Consider the following 19,674-nt stretch of genomic DNA (forward strand, 5'->3'; position numbering starts at 1 on the left):
CATTTAGAAATTTTTACAATTACAACTGTTAGTTTATTAAATTGTTGTTTTGTTTCCTTTTATTTTTTGGATTGGATTACAAATAAGTTATAGGAAAAAATATTAAAGCCAGTTTTTTGGGGGTATGAATTACTATAAAATATGTCATTTTTCGAGCAATTTGAACTTAGAATACTAGAGTTGAGCACACCATTATTTGAAAGCTTATCTCTAACGGGATTGATTCCGCCGAATTCCAATTTGTTCCATTTGTCGTTTATTAATCGACTAACATTTTTAAGACAATTTCACCGGAATCAAGTATTGGAATGAACAAGAACAATCTCGTCCTTATATATGTATATATCCTTTGACAGGTAAGAATGTATGTATGATATTGGAGTAAAATAATTTGTTGCAAATTGCATTTGCCATTTTTAGGTTGATTTTTTTTTTTCGTATTGTATATATAGGTAAATAATAAATGAATTAAATGATATACTTTTTTCGGTTACACGCACATACACATTTAAGGCGACTTATATTCTATATAGTGTGAATCAAATTGGGAACGCCAATCTAACCAAGGCCATGATCGTCAAAAAAACTTTGCGGTGTTTCGTCCTGTAAAATGAGAAAACTTACTTAAATAAAATCAAGAGACTCGCACTCAAATTAAGTCACACAGACAAACAATCAGGGAGAAAAATAATCATTACAAGATAGTATAATCATTATGCTTAACTAAACAGCGACCAATTGGACAGCCAGAATAAGAGACAGAGAGAGAGAGAGAGAGCGACAGTTAGGCAGAGAGAAAGTGTGGAGAGAGAGAGAGAGCAAAGCGAAATCAGAGCAAATCATACAACAGTTATATGGAACCAAAAAAGGAAATAATACAACAGATATATCACGTACACCTTACCATTAAAACTTATTTTCTATTCGATACATTTATAATATTACGAGTAAGATTTAGAAACAAGTTGTTTGAGAAATACTTGGTTTTTATTCTTTTGTTTGGATTACAAAACACAGAAATTTGGCTAAAATGTACAACACACATACATATACATATATATATATAGGTACATACAAATACAAATATATCTATAATTTTGTAGATAAACTATAGTTTATCGATTGTTTTTTTTTACTAGTTTACTAAATTGGTTATTACATTGTTTTCCATATTCATTCAATATTAAAGCTTACTTTGTTTTTTTGTGTTTTTCTTTTACTTTTGTTACTATAATTGTAATATTGCATTTATATCCCTTCTAAAAATAATTATTGCCCAATTTTTAACTGCATTGCTTTTTCATTTGATGGTCTTGGAATGATTCATATAGAATATAGATATATATATAAAGTTAACTCAATGAAAAGGATCTGTTCTACATAGTATGAAAAGAAATGTCAGGGTATTAGCGATTTGCATGAACTTTGCTTTGCAATGGAATTTCAAAAATAACTTAAACAAAAATGAAAAACCGTGCCGAGGATGCAAAGTATAAATTAATATATAATAGATATATACATATGTATATCTGAATATATATGTATGAGAAAATGAAATTAGTTATTGCATAGGGTTTTAGCCTCGCTATGGAAGATCTGTTGGTTCTTTGCTTTTTTTTTTTGTTTTTGATTTAGGAGCCACTTTTGCGTTTCTTTTCAGTGCTTTACAACACCCGCACACACACATTTGCCGAGCTGCTCAGTGTTGGTCAGTGTAAAAATATTGTAGGTGTAGGTTTAGGTATAGGTGTTGGTGGTGGTGGTGGAGTCGGTGTTGGTAACAGGTTTTTTAGCTATGCGTGTGTGTTTGTTTGTGGTGTTTGTTGTGCGTAGTGTTGGGTGTCTTTGCTTGGGTGTAATATCAACTACAACATAATGTCTACAGAATTTCTCTTTAGAGTAGTCCAATGTCTCTTAAAGTGCCCTCAACAGCTTCATCCTGGAGTACAGATAAGAATAAGAACAATAAGAGTAGGTAGAGATAGAGGAAATAGTAGATGTAGATAGAAAAGTGTGTGTTTGTAGTGTTTTTAGTGCGTTAAAATATCATTAAATTGTATGTGTGTGTTTTTTGTAGGTGATTTTTTTTTTTTTTTTTTTTTGATGTGACTGTGAGTAACACTGAATGCAAAATGTATGTACACGCTTGAATTGTTGCATACGGTGGCGCAAATCCACCTGCAATTGGATTAGACAAACTTGGCAATGTATGTACAGCTTTGAGGAACTTGTCCGACTTTTGTAAAACTAAAACAGTTCGCCCCACACACACAAGGATATAACAAAAAGCAATTCTCCACTAAAATTCTTTCTCTCTGCTCGTCTATGATTAAGCTGGGTTATTTTTATGGAGGGGAGGAATTCTCTTTACATGATTTGGTAATTGGTTTTTGGTTTGAGCGGGGATTTTTTGTTTGTTTTTTTATTATTGGTTAGTTCAGATACTCATTGAAGTCCTGTTATTGTTGTTGTTGTTGATTGTGGTTGGTGGTGGTTGTGTTAACATCGAATTATGCAGTGGCGGATAGGGAAAGCGTTTATAATAACAAGAAAAAGGGTTTTTATGGTTACACGTTTATATGGTTCATATATAGATATAGACAAATATTTTGTCTAGTTAGTAGGGAAAAGCGCATTAAAGGAAAATCAAAACAAAGACAACTACAAAGATCATGCAAAGCAATTAAAAATATATACCATGATTAGCTAAGGATATTTACTATATTAAACTACATTGACTACATTTTCCAATGGCAACACTCGATTAGATATTGGGACGGAATAAAAAAAAATTATATAGTTGGAAACACTTCATTTGTATACATTTATGGCAAGTTCAATACTGTAGTTAAAACTAAAAACAATATATAGGGGGTATATGTTTTTGTTAAACTCTCACAATTGGTGGTTTAGATAGAGATATCGGTTGTTTGATTAGTTTTGACTTTGTAGGCAAGTTTCGGAACTTAAATTGAGGCGCGCGCATGTGGCATGCAATGACAAGTAGGTAAATAACAAAATTAACATAATTCCTCTTTTCACATATAACATAATTTTCAACTTAATTATAGAAAGAAACATTTCATAATTCCCAAGGACGATGAGACACAATTATACATAAATTATTTTTTTTGATTTAAAAGCTATTGCAAGGAGTAAAAGAACTCTTCTTGCTTTCAATGGTTATTATATAGGTGTAAAAAGTATTAAGAAAAAGATTTGATTAGTGTTGATTGCACAAATAAAAAATAGAGAAAAGAAGATAAAAGTTACAACGGAAAACAAATTAAGTACAGACGATTTGAAACGTATACCGTGATATATGCATGAGATAATGGTTTTTTGATTGATAATTTTGTTGACTCCATTGCACAAAAGTTTAAAATGACATTAAAATAGTTATTGCATCAACAAACACTAACGAGATAAAACCAAAAAAATAAATTAAAATATTCTAAAAACCAGCGAATAGAATAAATATGCAGATCACAAAAAAAAAGTCATTAAGAAACAATTTAACAAGATGTATATCCGGCACAACCGTTACACGTATTGATTATAGATCATATGTCTCGGGTGTACTGACCTCTTGTAGCAGATCCTGTGAGGCAATCGCTTTAAGTACATTTTTCTTGGATGTCTCTTGAATTTCGCCACCAATCAGCAGCTCATCCAATATGAAATAGGCTTTCTCGAAATTGAATATAATATCCAACTCGCAGACCTTTGAAAGCAATTAGATAAATGGCAATTAACTTGTTGTTACAAACAAACAATTTGTATTCCGACTTACACTGCCAAAATATTTGTCCAGCAATTCGACATATCGATGGATAATTTCCAAAGTAAGCAACTCGTTGTCATTCTGCTCGATGGCGCAACAGAAATACAAACTGGCATAACTGCAAAACAAACAAACGAACTAAATTATGTCCAACTTTAAAGAGATTGGTCAGTTGTACCGCTTATAGACGATTTTACAGTCCTTCCACTCCAGAAAGGAACACATTTTTGGCTTTCGTGCCAATATCGTGGTGACCAATTCTCTAGTAATCTTCTTCTTCACCTTATCGGGATAGGCCATATACCATTTCTGCAATCGCAGTTTTCCCTGTCGGCTGAATAGCAGCATGAAAAGCATCTGCAAATCGAAATTTCATTAATTTGACATTACACACATTTTCTTCGTGACTCATCGTGGTTAACTGTGATGGTGGAATAACCGGGAGCAGGTGTCACAGTCACCACGCAGTGAGCATCACTATGGGCCACCGCATCATTAACACTCAATTTCAAAGACTTTATTTCGCGTTTGTCGTTAAGTAAACACATCAACTGTCCTGCACTAAGCTATCTTACCATCTTGAATGTTTTAAATATGCGTTTTAACTGCTTTTACATATGCAAATTGCACAAATAAGAGCAATTATTTATTTTTTCACGCAACAACAGAGCTAAACACTGCTCCCAAAACTTATGCCATTCACAATCTACGCTAACGTCGAGCCAACAAGGTGAATAGCGATAAATTGCATTGGCGTTAACAGAAAAACGGCGGTGTGGCAACATATTCTTACGTAGCCCTGGCAGCAACATTTTGTGGTTCATGGCGAACTTACACATACTCTAACTAAACAAAATTATCAATTTTATTTATAGATATTTTGGCAATAAGCTAGAAGAAACAAATTAAATAAGTACAGACAAACGTTTTTTAAAGTTCAGAAATAAAGAAACATAAAATTAACTGTTGATTTCTTAGTGTTTTGAATGACTCGTTACTTTCGTGCTTGGCCATTGCCCATCACTAACAGACAGTGTATACGTTAGCAGCTGGTGCCGTACTCGTGCAGTTTAAAGCCGCAGATTTCATCACACGAATTTAAATTTACCCAAAGAAGAGGCGACAATAATGTCGATTAAATTAAAAGCCAATGTCAACAATCCGCCCATAAGTGAGTTTATCCAATAGCCGACTTGAAATGGGTCAACTACTTTGTGGTTGCCTTGTGCATCTATTGTGAGGTTATATCGGATCCGCCGACCAATCTATTTATGGTGCACAATTGATAAATTTATCACAAAACATGATGACGATTGCATCAGATAAAGCGAATCGTGTGAGATTAATTGCTAATTCCTTCAATTATAGGTGGCTTGGCAACGGCGCATCTCATCAATGACACGGTGCCCGTGGAAATTGTGTGGAGCAAAGAGGAGACATCGGTGCAATTTCCGGATAACCGTGTCCTGGTGTGTCACTCCAACAACGATGTGCTCCGTGCTTTAGCTCGTGCAGCTCCAGCTTATAAGCTTTATGGTGAAACGGCCATCGAACGGACACAGATCGATCATTGGCTATCGTTTTCGTTGACATGCGAAGATGACATTTCCTGGGCTCTCTCGTTCCTTGATAAGTCAATTGCCCCGGTCACCTACTTGGTGGCTAACAAGTTGACTATTGCCGATTTTGCTCTGTTTAACGAAATGCACTCTCGTTACGAGTTCCTCTCGGCTAAGGGTATTCCTCAGCATGTACAGCGCTGGTATGATCTAATCACTGCCCAGCCACTGATCCAGAAGGTTCTGCAATCCCTACCCGAGGAAGCTAAGGTTTCATCGAAACGTGTGAAACGTAGTTCACCTGCTACCAAAGAGCAAACACCTCCAGCCAAGGCCGGCGAAAGAAAACAAGAGGGCAAATTTGTCGAATTGCCAGGTGCTGAGATGGGCAAAGTGGTGGTCCGTTTCCCACCAGAAGCTTCGGGCTATCTGCATATTGGTCACGCCAAGGCGGCTCTACTGAATCAGTACTATGCCCTTGCCTTCCAAGGCAAACTTATTATGCGCTTCGATGACACAAATCCAGCCAAGGAGACCGTGGAATTCGAAAATGTTATTCTCGGTGATCTCGAGCAATTGCAAATAAAACCAGACCTCTTCACACACACCTCCAACTACTTCGATTTGATGTTGGACTACTGCGTCCAACTGATAAAGGAAAGCAAGGCCTATGTAGACGACACACCCCCAGAACAAATGAAAGCTGAACGCGAGCAGCGCGTCGAATCCGCAAATCGTTCAAATTGTAAGATAAGCTTTCACAGGATCGTTTACACATTAATCTTATGATTCATTAATTATTTCAGCTATCGACAAGAATCTCGCACTGTGGCAGGAGATGGTAAATGGCTCAGATGTTGGACAAAAGTGCTGTGTACGAGCTAAAATCGATATGTCCTCACCCAATGGCTGTCTGCGTGATCCCACGATTTACCGCTGCAAAAATGAGCCCCATCCCCGCACAGGAACGAAATACAAGTAAGCCCAATACGTCGATTACTTTGGATTGTTGCTAACAAGTTGGCTTTTTCCTTTCAAGGGTTTATCCTACATACGATTTTGCGTGTCCCATTGTGGATGCCATCGAAAATGTTACTCATACACTGCGCACCATGGAATACCACGATCGCGATGATCAGTTTTATTGGTTTATTGATGCTCTGAAATTGCGCAAACCCTATATCTGGGAGTACAGTCGTCTTAATATGACCAATACTGTGCTCTCCAAACGAAAACTTACCTGGTTTGTAGACTCTGGTTTGGTTGATGGCTGGGATGATCCCCGTTTTCCCACGGTGCGTGGTATCATTCGTCGCGGCATGACAGTGGAAGGTCTCAGGGAATTTATTATTGCCCAGGGCAGCAGTAAATCTGTAGTTTTCATGAACTGGGACAAGATCTGGGCATTTAACAAGAAGGTGATTGATCCCATTGCTCCCCGGTATACAGCTTTGGAAAAGGAGAAACGCATCATTGTAAATGTGGACGGGGCCAAGGTGGAAAAGGTCCAAGTACCAGTGCATCCCAAGGATGAATCGCTGGGCAAGAAGACAGTTTCTCTTGGCCCACGCATCTATATTGATTATGTGGATGCGGAGGCTCTCAAAGAAGGCGAAAATGCTACCTTCATCAATTGGGGCAATCTACTCATCAAGAAGGTACACAAGAATTCCGCTGGAGAAATCACCTCGGTCGATGCCAAGCTCAATTTGGATAACAAAGACTTTAAGAAAACACTTAAGCTGACTTGGTTGGCAGTGGAAGACGATGTTAATGCGTATCCACCCACTTTTTGCGTTTACTTTGATAACATCATTAGCAAAGCTGTGTTGGGCAAAGATGAGGACTTTAAGCAGTACATTGGTCACAAAACACGCGACGAAGTCGCCATGTTGGGTGATCCCGAACTGAAGAAGTGCAAAAAGGGTGATATTATTCAACTACAACGTCGTGGCTTCTTCAAGGTGGACAATGCTTACGCTCCACCCAGTCCATACACAAATGTCGTTTCACCCATCATCTTATTCTCCATTCCCGATGGCCATACAAAGGATGTTCCAACATCTGGCTTGAAAATCAATGCTAATGCTGATGCCAAGACAACTGTAAGTACTGCCCAAACCTAAATTTCCAAATATTGTGTTCGATAGCTAGAATTAAGGCTTGTCTAAAGGTTGTAAAATTACTCATTTCCCTTAGTTTCCAATTTCCATACCTATAAACACAAAACCTGTGAGAAATTGATTGTGAATCGATATAGAATCATATCAAATTTTCAAAAAATCGATTTTTAATCAGAGGTGATCACTCTCTTTTAACAGTCAGCTTTCTCCCCATTTCTCTCTTACTCATTGGCTCTCTCACTGGCTATCTCTCGGCCCCACTTTGGGTTACTCTCTCTCTCTCTCTCTCTCTCTCACCCTTCACATTGGGCAACTCTCTCTCTATAACCATCCTCCAATAAAGTAACGTTGATGGTGGGCAAAACCAGTTGTCTGCAAACCTACCTAAGAGCCGGTGTTACCTTCATAGCATTGCCACGATTTGATACGAAAACAAAAGGAAGAAGAAGACGCATTAATGCATGCTTTCAACTGATTGCTGACGTATTCAAAAGTGTATGAAAGCTAAAAGTGTTGACATTGCCTGTGATTAATTGCATTAAACTAACATTTCTTTTCTTCTACTTTTAGGCCACCAACAAGAAAACTGCCAGCTCAGATAAAACTGCCGATTTGGATAAATTGATTGGCCAACAAGGCGATCTTGTGCGTGAATTGAAATCCAAGAAAGCTGGTAAAGATCAAATTGATGCAGAGGTTAAGAAACTGCTGAGTCTCAAAGCAGATTACAAAGCTGCAAGTGGCAAGGATTGGAAACCAGGACAAACACCTGTTGCATCAGCCCCAACTGCTGCAGCTGCCAATGACGCTACATCAATTAATGCCAGCATTGTGAAACAAGGTGACCTGGTACGCGATCTAAAGGCAAAGAAGGCGGCCAAGCCCGATATCGATGCTGCTGTCAAATTGCTATTGGAATTGAAAGCCCAGTATAAAGCGCAGACGGGACAAGAGTGGAAACCGGATTGCGTTCCACCAGCCGCTGCTGCTGCTGCTCCAGCTCAACCTGCGGGAAACGATTCAGTGTCAAAAGTATTGACACAAATTGCGGCTCAGGGCGATAAGGTACGTGAACTGAAAGCAGCCAAGGCCGACAAATCCACCATCGACGGAGCAGTTAAAGCACTCCTTGGCCTAAAGGCGGACTACAAGCAGCTTACTGGCAACGATTGGAAACCAGGAACCACAGCAGCAGCTCCTTCAATAGTTGTTAAGAAGGAAAAGTCACCGGAACCACCATCCCCTGGTGCCGTTGCAGTTCTGCTGGAAAAGATCACAAAGCAAGGCGATAAGATACGCGAACTAAAGACCGCCAAGTCAGAGAAATCTCTAGTAGAGGCAGAAGTCAAGGTTTTGTTGGCTTTGAAAACCGACTACAAATCTCTGACTGGTCAGGAGTGGAAACCCGGCACTGTAGCTCCCGTTCAAACGCCAGTGGCTTCCATTGATCTTACCAAAGAAGAATCTCCTAGCGGCATTCCCGGTGTCTTGGGTAAAATTCAAACTCAAGGTGATAAGATACGCAAACTTAAATCGGAAAAGGCAACTAAAGGCGTGATAGATCCTGAAGTGCAAGCGCTACTGTCCCTTAAGGCAGAATACAAGAAGCTGAGCGGCAAAGATTGGACACCAAACGCCCAGGCGGAAGTCAAAACCGAAGCAGTAGTTGTCAAAAAGGAAGCAAGCCCAACGAAAATGGCATCACCAGCCAAGGAGCAAATTACACAAGAGATTAACGAACAAGGAGAAAAGGTGCGTGCAGCCAAAACCAATAAGGCTCCCAAGGAGGTAATTGATGCAGAGGTTAGCAAATTGTTGGCCCTTAAGGCTAAGTACAAGGATGTCACCGGGACCGACTTCCCTGTAGCCGGACGCGGTGGTGGTGGTGGTGCAACCAAGAAACCCGCCAAGGAACCCCAACCAAAACCAGCAAAGCCAGTCAAAAAAGAACCTTCTGCCGATGCCGCTGCTGGTGGTCCAAAGAAACAAACTCGCTTGGGTCTTGAGGCCACCAAGGAGGAAAACTTGCCCGACTGGTATTCTCAAGTCATCACCAAGGGCGAAATGATTGAATACTACGATGTGTCTGGCTGTTACATCCTGCGGCATTGGTCATTCGCCATCTGGAAGGCCATCAAGAACTGGTTCGATGCGGAAATCACACGTCGCGGCGTCAAGGAGTGCTACTTCCCCATCTTTGTCTCGAAGGCCGTCCTCGAAAGGGAAAAAACGCATATTGCTGACTTTGCCCCAGAAGTTGCTTGGGTCACCAAATCAGGTGAATCAGATTTGGCCGAGCCCATTGCTGTGCGTCCCACCTCCGAAACTGTAATGTATCCCGCCTACGCCAAGTGGATTCAATCCTACAGAGACTTGCCCATAAAGCTAAACCAGTGGAACAATGTTGTGGTAAGTAAGAATCAAAATATATCAGAATTGCTTTTATTTACCGACCACATTTCTTTTTCATTTGTAGCGTTGGGAATTTAAGCATCCTCAGCCTTTCCTGCGCACTCGTGAATTCCTCTGGCAAGAGGGACATACGGCTTACGCCAGCAAGGATGAGGCCGACAAGGAAGTGTTGGAAATCCTTGATTTGTATGCGTTGATCTACACGCATCTGCTGGCCATTCCTGTGATGAAGGGTCGCAAAACCGAGAAGGAGAAATTCGCAGGTGGAGACTATACTACCACGGTGGAGGCCTTCATCTCGGCCTCAGGCCGTGCCATTCAGGGAGCTACCAGTCATCATTTGGGACAAAACTTCTCAAAGATGTTCGAAATTGTCTACGAAGATCCCGAGACGCAACAGAAGAAATTTGTCTATCAGAACTCTTGGGGTATTACAACACGAACCATTGGCGTCATGATCATGGTGCATGCCGACAACCAAGGTCTAGTTTTACCGCCACATGTCGCGTGTATACAGGCAATTGTGGTGCCTTGCGGCATCACTGTGAACACTAAGGATGAAGAACGTGCCGAACTGCTAGGGGCCTGCAAGCAGTTGGAACAGCGCTTGATTGGCGCCGATGTCCGCTGCGAAGGCGATTACCGTGACAATTACTCACCTGGTTGGAAATTCAACCACTGGGAACTTAAAGGTGTGCCCATTCGCATCGAAGTGGGTCCCAAGGATCTGAAGGCTAAACAAATTGTTGCTGTGCGACGTGACACGGGCGAGAAATTGACAATTCCTCTCGCCGACGTGGAGAAGAAGATTCCCGCCCTACTCGAGACAATTCACGAGAGCATGTACGCCAAAGCTCAGAATGATTTCACCACTCACACCAAGATCGTAAAGAGTTGGACCGAATTCTGTGATTTCCTTGAGCAGAAAAATGTCCTTTTAGCACCATTCTGCGGTGAGACGCCATGCGAGGATCAAATCAAGGAGAATAGTGCCCGTGGCGACGATGCTGAGCCTGGAGCTCCATCGATGGGTGCAAAGAGTTTGTGTATACCTTTCGATCAGCCAGCAACCATTGCTGACAACGATAAGTGCATAAATCCCAATTGCACAAATAAACCGAAGTTCTATACGCTATTCGGTCGCAGTTACTAAGCCATCACTTGACCCATAGTTTTTTCTGTAAAATCTGCTCTACATTTTTTTCAAACTCTTTTGCGTAAACTTAATTGATTTCTTGTTCAATAAATGTACTATCAAAATATTAATACTCTAACAACTGGAAAGAGTTTTATTTCTATGAAATCAAAAGGCTAAGAGAAGACCATTTTGTGTTAACGCGACTAAGTTTGTTAAAAAAGGCCGAGTGCCATAATCCATTGTTTATATGTCAAACTGTGACCAACTAAAGTGAAAACAAATCGTAAGTGTGCTTAAGAAATAGTTAATTGTGTGTAAAACGTGTGTAGTCGTAAGACGGTGGCGAACGTTAATTGGCATTTGCGAGCTTTGATCCTAAGTGTATTTAATTAACTTTAATGATGTTTGTAAAAGACCCAAGGGTTAAGTCTATAGATTACACCTGGTGAAACTTCGTTACCGATTTTCCACAAATGCTTGTTTGTCCTCCTCCAATGACCATTTTCCCCAAGCAAAAATAAGAGCTAAATATGCCACTTGCTTTAGCTATAGTAGGATTCAATATCTTTCAATTTTCTTGTAAATCTTAATATTAATTTTCTTTAATTTAAATTAATAACAAACTTTGCTTAATTTTCTTTTCTCTAAGTTTGATTTGAAATGGTTAATCCTAAATTTTATGGATAGATTGAACATTCTCTTCACCATTGACTTAATATCAGGAAGAGCAAATATTACAACTCAAATTAATGAAAAATTTCCTATCCCCTCTAAATGATTATGTAATTGGAAGCTCGTGGAAGACCTCTTAAGGTTAAAAATCGCATTAATATAGCAGTAATGTTAATAGGTACTTTAAGCAGCTGACACAAATAATTTTTCAGAACAAAAACTGAATGATCCAGTTTAACTTGATTGTTCGGAATTTAAAAAGCATTAAGAATTGCATAGAAATAAATACCTATAGGTTTGACACATGGTTTTGGTTTTGGTTTGAGATATCGATGGGGATGCGGATGGGGATGGAAGATGATCAAGAACAGGTATTTGTTTTGAAATGTTTTAATACATCTTGTCCAACAAACGAAATAAATTTAAACAATATGCATTGAACTTTTATGCCGGTTTTGTTTAACAATGATATCTCCTTCTCTGGTCGTTGGCATATGTATTATAATAAGAATGCTCGTGCCGGTGAATTGATTTTACTTAATAATGAAATTGATTTATGTATAATACATATTGGTTGCATTTTCTCGTTGGTTCTCAAGTCAATTACTGCTTAAATTGGAACTGCAATTAAATAACAACTTTCCTAAACAATTATTAAACTAACTAATATAATTGTCACACAATTTAAAATCTAGTGGGCAAGTAAGTATATTGATTAATCCGATATCTAGTATTTAGTTAATGCAACAAAGTTGTCTATGATCAGAGCCTACACACACACACACAGACACACCGATTTGTGAAAACGGTTCCTGGGTTTGGTTAAATATTGCGTATACGTACATATATCCATTTGTGTAAAAGCAGCAAAAATAGCATCGGGCAGTAAATTGATAATATTTAAATACCAGAAATGCATTAGCCATAATATGAGTGCTGAGACGATTAGATTCGAATGTGTTTTCTTGTTAGTAAACATTGCCTACTAATTATGAGTTATTTACTTGGCATGAAACCAAATCCGTTTACTTAGCCCGATTCTTGCCTTGCTTTTTAAACTAAAGTCAAAGACTTTTCGAATTATTATTTGATATATAGAGCTAATGCAAGACATTTGAACCCCGTCGGCGAGTTTTCATTTTCTCCACAGAAATTGGCAAAAAAAAAGTGAACAACTTTGGCCAAACTCGTGTAATCAATTTTCGAAATATTGCATAATGGAAAATAATGATGGAATATTTGAGCTTTAGAGTGAACCTGTTTTTAATTGCTAAATCACTCATTAGTCCCACCACAGGGAAATTACATTTGTTTTTTGATTTGCTAAATTTAGTTTTCTGTTCCGTATTGATTTAGAGCAACGGAAAGAACGGAATTCGAGTTTAGTAATTTGCGGGCTGGTGACAAGTTTAGACGCACCATGGGAGGAACTAATGCTACGTTTAGTTTCCTTAGTTTATAGAACTAATTAGAGTGAAACTATAAATTGGAGCTATGTATACACAAAACTATACAAAATGAAAATCAACAAATTATGTCATCAAAAGGAAAGTCTCTAGATGACGAAGCTGAAACGGAGATGTGACTGAATCAACATCAAGATTTCAAGGTCGTTTAACGTTTTTGCTTTGCGGTTGCGAAATCTGTGGTACGATCCTGTGAGCTGATCACATGCAAGAGAGCTAATTCCAGCTAGCCTGTTACCACAGCTAGGCTAACTAACTAACCAAGCAGAAAACCAATCCGACGGGATAACTTGTTTCTTTGTTATTATCGAGAGTGACTAGTAGCTCAGTCAGATCAGGTTCCAAAATTAACAAAAAACAACCAAAATTGCATACCCAGTTTGCATGTCTGTGTGTGTGTGTGTGAGTGTGTGAGAGTGTGTGTGCCTAAAGTGCATAAGTGTCAGTATGCATCTGTTTCTGTTTCATGGATGACATGCAATTTTTTAGGGCCACCTTACAAAAGAGTCTCCATCAACTTGCTGGCCTTGTGTCTTGATGCTGGCCAAGACTGTTGGCATGTTGTTGTTGTTGTTGTTGTTGCAGTTGTCAGCGGTTTCTGTTCGTCTGTCCTTTTTCTGGGATTGGGATTTTTTCTTATTGGGCTAAGTGGCCGGTTTTTCTTCTCTGCTGCTGCTGCTTCTGCTGCTGCTCTTGTTGATGCCCTTGCCCAAGCTAGTAAGTGAGGCATCATTAAGTGCCGTTTAATTGGGTTTAATTTCAATGAAATTACAATACTTAAAGTCTCCACATTTACTCACGTTTGCCTTTACGGTGGTTTTTGGAAACTACCCGGAAAGTCATACCCACCATACCCACCTGTCCGCCGTCGCTTAACTAGACGCAAGCAGCGGCAGCGCTGCCTTAATGCGCTTGTATCGACGGCGACGACGACCACGGCGACGCCGACGTTCAGTTTCCTTTACGTCGAGTATAACTTCAAGCCAATTGCCCGCTTTCAATTCAGTTGCCGCTGACTATTCAACTGATTCAATTCGAGATTTTAAAATTTTCTGACAAAAAAAAAAAAAAAACAAAAGTGCAAAAAAAGAAAGATAAAATAAAGAAGTGAAAAAACATTTATAAACAAGAAACCAAGTGTGAGGAAGTGAGTTTTCGTTGCGTTTCATCGCTGTTAATACGTTGACCAAATATATCAAATATCTATACCTATACCTATAACCAATACCGATACCGAAGTCCTATCCTGCCCAGTGTTCATTTGTCTCCATGTTTTCTTTTGTTGCGGGCAAACAATTGCATTGAACTCATATGTGAGCGTTTTTAGTGTTTGATTTTAAAATTTACAAATGCGAAGGCAATATTAAAGCTAATGCTACAAGGGGCATAGCGAAAACAATTGCAAAAATACTACAACAACAGCAACAAAAGTAGGAAAGACAACCGAAAGAAAAAAACTGTGTAAATATCTCAATTTGCGTGTTGCATGTTGACTTACGTGAAAATCAAATTGTATGTCTGTCCAGTTAAATGAAAGGAGGCGTGAGATGTGTTCATTGTGTGGAATTTTTGAGGAAAAAAAATTGGAAATACCAGAGCGCACTACTTCCAACAAAAAACCGAACAATAAGAATAAGTTAAGCACGGGAAGCAGCCACAGGCAGTCAAGTTTGTCGCCTGAGTCTTTTGTTTTGCAATGGAAAAAAAAATAACTAAAAAATGTGCTGTCTCTTTTGTTTGTGTGTGTGTGTGTATTTTTCATTTCTTTGTTATTCTCATCTATTTTAAATTCCCATTTGTGGACTGATAAAACTAAAGTTATATTTAGAGCAACATTTTTATTCACTTGGATTGCTGAAAGGTTTCGGCGCTTGTTGTTGCCGTTTTTAAGAGATCAGTTGTCCTTTTCCTACATTTGATAAATAAGCTCTTGCTCTCCTGGCTATTATTATAATGCAAAAGACTTTTATGTCGTTAATTTAATGAGGATTTTTTTTTCACTTTTTTACTTTCAATTTACTATTAAATAGAAGAAAGGACTATTATGAGAAAGTATTCCTCAAGAATTACTTCCCATTCTAATAAGAAAGGGATCTAGAATACTCTATGAAACAAGCGTTAAAGGCAAAATTAATAATTGAGCATTTATTTTCATCGATTTTTATTGAAATAATTTTAATTGAAATTGAACTTTTGTTGTAATACAATTATTCATTTTGATTGATTGAATTTCATTTTCTTCAAAACGCAAGAGACTCTTTTTAGAAAAGTTAAAGTCTTAAAACTGTTTTCATTCCATAAACTATACTTAAATTTTTAGTGGGTGTAACTTTCTGCTACAAAGTTACTTCCTTATACATTACAAAACACTGCAAGATAATTGCTGTAACCATCGCAACAATAGAAACATAATAATTTGAAAAGAAACTTCAATATAACCTTTTCGCTTTAGGAGGCATAAACAACCTTTGACTTTATGATATTTTGTTGGTGGTTTTAAACAATATTTTGAATGCTTACCGAGTCCAACTACATCCTCGAATTATGTAGGAAACAATGTGGAAAACTCTTAGCCATCTTCCGCAAAAGAAAAACATTCAAAACCTTATTACCACTTTAATTGGTAACACAGTAAAAAAAACAAAGTGAGGCAAGGGCTAAAGATTAATACCAATTAAAGGTACGAACCACTTATCTCTGTGTGTCTGTCTGCGTGCGTGTGTGTGTAACTGGCACCCACACTTTTGATTGCCCAAGATGTTAATATTATTAATAATAATAATCATTAAAAAAGCCATTATACCAAGAAAAATAAACAAAGATTGCCGCAGTCATTCGTTGATGGTGTTAACAGGTCTTTAAACTTGTCGCTGTTTATTTATGCCAACATAAACCACTAACTAAAACCTAAATTGTGTTGATAGGCGGGAGTTAGCGACTCTGTGGGTCTGGGAAACAATACTTCAAGTGGCACTCAAACAAACAAACAAACAAATGAGAAAAAAGCAGTCCAGTCTGAAGACAAAATAACACAGAGAGATCCCAATTGGCCACGGTAATTACACTTTGGCTTGGTCAATCCAAACATCGTTTAGTTGTTTCTGCCTGCTACTGCTACTGCTGCTGCTGCTGCTACTGTTTTTTAGCATTACGCAACAAGCTTAACTGACATTGAAAAAGAATATCGTTGCCGCCAGTAGGTTAGACAAACAAACGCCATAAATATGCGACGGGATCGACCGAATCTTGATCTTGAAATGCTAACTTTAATACTAACACTTTGTAATGACAATTCATAACAAGTCTTGTTAATCACCTGCCCATTTTGCAGCTGTACACAAAATGGAGATACTAAGAAGCGATGCTGATTGCGTGGAATCTGAAATTGCTAAATTCTATGCCAACAAAACAATATTGATCACTGGAGCCACTGGATTTATGGGCAAAGTTCTTGTCGAGAAACTCTTACGCAGTTGTGGCGATCTGAATGTCATCTATCTATTGATCCGTACCAAAAAGGGGGTCCATCCTAGTGTGAGGAAGGAGCAGTATTTCAAGTGTGTAGTAAGTATTGAGCTTAAATGGTGAATTTAATTCAACAGAACGATCATAAAAATTGGAGTGACATTGACGATCGGCGATTTGATTGATTTATGGGACGGGAACAGAACATTATTGGCTCTTTGTTTACATTATTATTTATAATTTTATTTTTAATCGATACAACGTGACGTATGCGTAATTTTTCACTTGAATCTCTTGCAATTGTATGGTATAACAAAGAGATGGGTTTATTAGATGTGTCATAGCTTAGATCGTGTAATTATAGCATGCTATATAATTAATGAGTGATAATCAAATTAAACAAATATACATATGTACATATATATGTACATATATATGTACATATATGTAGGTAATAATAAGGGACCGCAGTTAGGAAGAAAAAACAAATTCTATGGGTTTTTTTGTTTTACTCAAATTAATCTATGGAAAGTTTACCAAAAATATATGTACATATACAAACTGCGATGTTTTTGATTGAAGGCGATACAATATATCAAAATTCGTTATAAGAAAACATCTCTTGTAGTTTACTAGGACTTGTCTTAGGTCACTTAACTAACTCAAAATACAATAAAATAAAAGTGGGGAAGCCCTTTTGATGTTTGATAGCTTGAGCTTAAGTTTTCTTTTAAAAATTTCGTTTAAAATGAAAATGTTTAAGAGTACAAAATATCACATTTAGTTGATTTCGTACAATTTCATTTAGTCTATCATATTTGAAGTCATTTGTTGCCTTCAACCTAATGTGTCCGACAGTTGAATGAATATATGTATTTGGAGGGCAAACCGTTATACTTAAACTACCGTAAATTACAAATATTGCCATCACACTTACACAAAGTGTGGTACAACATTCCGAAACACTTAAATTTACACTCAAACTTAAGCATTTATTTATAAGTCAAGGTAAGCGTAATTGGTCAAATGAGGCAGAAATGTTAGACAGAGATGGATTTAGACTGAAGCGAGACATAGACGGAAAGAGAGAGGGATAGACAAAAGTCCAAATCTACAATGACTATGAATGAATTGCTGATATGACGTTGAACAAAAAAATGTTGTCCAAAATAAAGTCTGTGTTTTCTAAGCCATGAAATCTTCAACTGCAACCGCAACTGCAACTGCAATGGCAACGGCAATTTGCCTACGGCAAACTTAATTAATGATGAAAAATTCATTTTGCAGATCTTTAACAAACTGCTGGAGAAGAATCCCGACATCGTGGACAAGGTGCGAGTAGTAAAGGGCGATTTGCTGGAGCCAGACCTTGGCCTGAGCCACAATGACATCAACACACTTGCTTCGAATGTGGAGGTTGTATTTCACTGTGCGGCCAATGTTCGCTTTGACCAGCCACTGCGTCCCATGGTTATGATGAATGTGGTGGGCACTCTTAAAGTATTGCGTCTGGCTGAGAAAATGAGCAATCTGCAGGCCCTTGTCCATGTCTCCACATCGTATTGCCAATGCAATGAGAGTGTGCTCGAAGAGCGTGCCTATCCGGCGCCACAGAATCCCTTTTCGATCATTGAGATGGTAGAGACTTTGGATGATGCCGCTCTGGCGGAAATAACACCCAAGTAAGATCAGGCAATTGGCAAATTTAAGTTTAGATTTTAGTTTTAAACTGCGTTCCATTTGCAGATTACTAAACGGTTTGCCCAACACGTACGCTTACAGCAAGGCACTGTCCGAAGATCTAATTTGCAGATACAACAACAAGCTACCCATAATCGTCACAAGGCCCTCGATTGGTAAGTTGCAACTCCATACATACATGCATACGTACATGGAGTGTGCCACCTTGTTAATTACTTGGTTACACCCCTCAAACCTCTAACGTTTAATGCCTTTTTGCAGTAACGGCTGCCATACAAGAACCATTGCCAGGATGGATTGAGGGCGTCAATGGACCAACAGGCCTAATGATCGGTGCCGCCCGCGGTGTAATTCGTTCCATGCATTGCAATCCGGACTACGCCTCCACAGTTATACCAGTTGATAAAGCCATTAATGGCATGATTGTGTGTGGGTATCATCGGGGCAAGGCCACTATGGAGTCGAAAGGTCAAAATCAAGTTGATTTCTGCAATCTATGCATCTCGAGCAAGGCGCTAATGTCTTGGGGCGAAAGCATTGAGACGGGACGACGGTTCTTCTACAAGACACCGCTTAGTTTTGCCCTCTGGTATCCGGGTGGCTCGATCAAAAAGAATTATTTCCATCACATGTTCTGCGTTATATTTTTCCACTATCTGCCTGCATATTTTATTGATTTTTGGCTCTTCATATTTGGACAGAAGCCCTTGTAAGTGTCAGGAGAATCTGATCTTAATCTTACAACCAAAATATCAATAACCAAATTTGAATTTCATTTCAGCTTGGTGAATGTCCAGCGTAAAGTGTCCGTGGGATTAAAGTTACTGCAATATTACACAACAAAAGACTGGGATTTTAGAAATGAACGTTTTCAGGAGATGAGCAGCAAGCTAAATGCCACAGATCAGGACTTGTTCGATACCTCGGTGGGCCAGGTGAACTGGGAGACCTACATCAGCAATTACATTGTGGGCATGCGTACCTACATTCTGGGCGAGAGTGATGATACTCTGCCCCATGCGCGAAAAGTCCTGCGTCGTCTCTATATCCTGGATTGTGTCAGCAAGATTTTGTTCATCGCTCTCACATTTTGGTTGTTGTGGACCCATTTGGATGGATTTTTGGAGAGAAGTGATGCCTTCATACGTTCGTCTCTGCATAATATTTACAACGAGCAAAATACTACCACATTACATGCATAAGTTTTCGCTTTTTTTCGTCTATATAAATAAATTTCATTAAATATATAAACACTTAAGAGTTGCCAATGGAATCACCTGGAACAGGAACTATTTATTTTGGCAAGTCGTATGGGTAGTTGGTATTTACTTTGCCAGTATATCCAAACTATCGC

General features: G+C 38.5%; 3 protein-coding genes across 7 annotated transcripts; 2 read left to right on the forward strand and 1 right to left on the reverse strand.

Moving 5' to 3' along the window:
• Positions 1–10: 10 nt before the first annotated feature.
• AP-1sigma (AP-1 complex subunit sigma-2) lies at positions 11–4,508 on the reverse strand. Of its 4 annotated transcripts, none has more exons than XM_068300832.1 (5): positions 4,360–4,508; positions 3,963–4,141; positions 3,794–3,902; positions 3,587–3,724; positions 11–603 (listed from the first exon to the last, which is right to left on the reverse strand). In XM_068300832.1, the coding sequence occupies exons 1-5, from the start codon at positions 4,360–4,362 to the stop codon at positions 559–561; spliced, it is 474 nt and encodes a 157-aa protein (XP_068156933.1). In that variant the 5' UTR covers positions 4,363–4,508; the 3' UTR covers positions 11–558. The 4 variants fall into 4 exon arrangements, with proteins under 4 accessions (XP_068156933.1, XP_068156936.1, XP_068156934.1 ...); XM_068300835.1 differs by lacking the exon at positions 11–603 and adding an exon at positions 1,115–2,456; XM_068300833.1 differs by lacking the exon at positions 11–603 and adding an exon at positions 1,126–1,939.
• A 290-nt stretch (positions 4,509–4,798) lies between these two features.
• Positions 4,799–11,155, forward strand: GluProRS (Glutamyl-prolyl-tRNA synthetase). Its single transcript, XM_068301232.1, has 6 exons — positions 4,799–4,955; positions 5,153–6,088; positions 6,150–6,321; positions 6,383–7,448; positions 8,037–9,875; positions 9,943–11,155. Exons 1-6 carry the CDS (start codon positions 4,913–4,915, stop codon positions 11,029–11,031), a joined length of 5,145 nt encoding a protein of 1,714 aa, XP_068157333.1. The 5' UTR covers positions 4,799–4,912; the 3' UTR covers positions 11,032–11,155.
• A 3,010-nt stretch (positions 11,156–14,165) lies between these two features.
• On the forward strand, positions 14,166–19,565 carry LOC137584820 (putative fatty acyl-CoA reductase CG5065). Of its 2 annotated transcripts, none has more exons than XM_068300386.1 (6): positions 14,166–14,301; positions 16,486–16,718; positions 17,907–18,301; positions 18,366–18,475; positions 18,582–19,029; positions 19,102–19,565. In XM_068300386.1, exons 2-6 carry the CDS (start codon positions 16,497–16,499, stop codon positions 19,520–19,522), a joined length of 1,596 nt encoding a protein of 531 aa, XP_068156487.1. In that variant the 5' UTR covers positions 14,166–14,301; positions 16,486–16,496; the 3' UTR covers positions 19,523–19,565. The 2 variants fall into 2 exon arrangements, with proteins under 2 accessions (XP_068156487.1, XP_068156488.1); XM_068300387.1 differs by lacking the exon at positions 14,166–14,301 and adding an exon at positions 14,328–14,615.
• Positions 19,566–19,674: the final 109 nt, after the last annotated feature.

This window comes from Drosophila tropicalis, unplaced genomic scaffold (genome assembly GCF_018151085.1).
Source record: "Drosophila tropicalis isolate 14030-0801.00 unplaced genomic scaffold, ASM1815108v1 contig_878, whole genome shotgun sequence".
In the NCBI taxonomy this organism is placed as follows: domain Eukaryota; kingdom Metazoa; phylum Arthropoda; class Insecta; order Diptera; family Drosophilidae; genus Drosophila; species Drosophila tropicalis.

Excerpts from the sequence above, each read along its gene's own strand:
- AP-1sigma (XM_068300832.1), bottom strand. Across the intron at positions 3,725-3,793 it reads TGGACAAATATTTTGGCAGT|GTCTGCGAGTTGGATATTAT; the intron begins GTAAGTCGGAAT and ends TTGCTTTCAAAG. Across the intron at positions 604-3,586 it reads CACAGGATCTGCTACAAGAG|GACGAAACACCGCAAAGTTT; the intron begins GTCAGTACACCC and ends CTCATTTTACAG.
- GluProRS (XM_068301232.1), top strand. The coding sequence starts at position 4,913 with ATGTCGATTAAATTAAAAGCCAATGTCAACAATCCGCCCATAA. Across the intron at positions 6,089-6,149 it reads ATCCGCAAATCGTTCAAATT|CTATCGACAAGAATCTCGCA; the intron begins GTAAGATAAGCT and ends TAATTATTTCAG. Across the intron at positions 9,876-9,942 it reads ACCAGTGGAACAATGTTGTG|CGTTGGGAATTTAAGCATCC; the intron begins GTAAGTAAGAAT and ends TTTCATTTGTAG.
- LOC137584820 (XM_068300386.1), top strand. The coding sequence starts at position 16,497 with ATGGAGATACTAAGAAGCGATGCTGATTGCGTGGAATCTGAAATTGCT. Across the intron at positions 16,719-17,906 it reads AGCAGTATTTCAAGTGTGTA|ATCTTTAACAAACTGCTGGA; the intron begins GTAAGTATTGAG and ends TTCATTTTGCAG. Across the intron at positions 18,302-18,365 it reads CTGGCGGAAATAACACCCAA|ATTACTAAACGGTTTGCCCA; the intron begins GTAAGATCAGGC and ends TTCCATTTGCAG.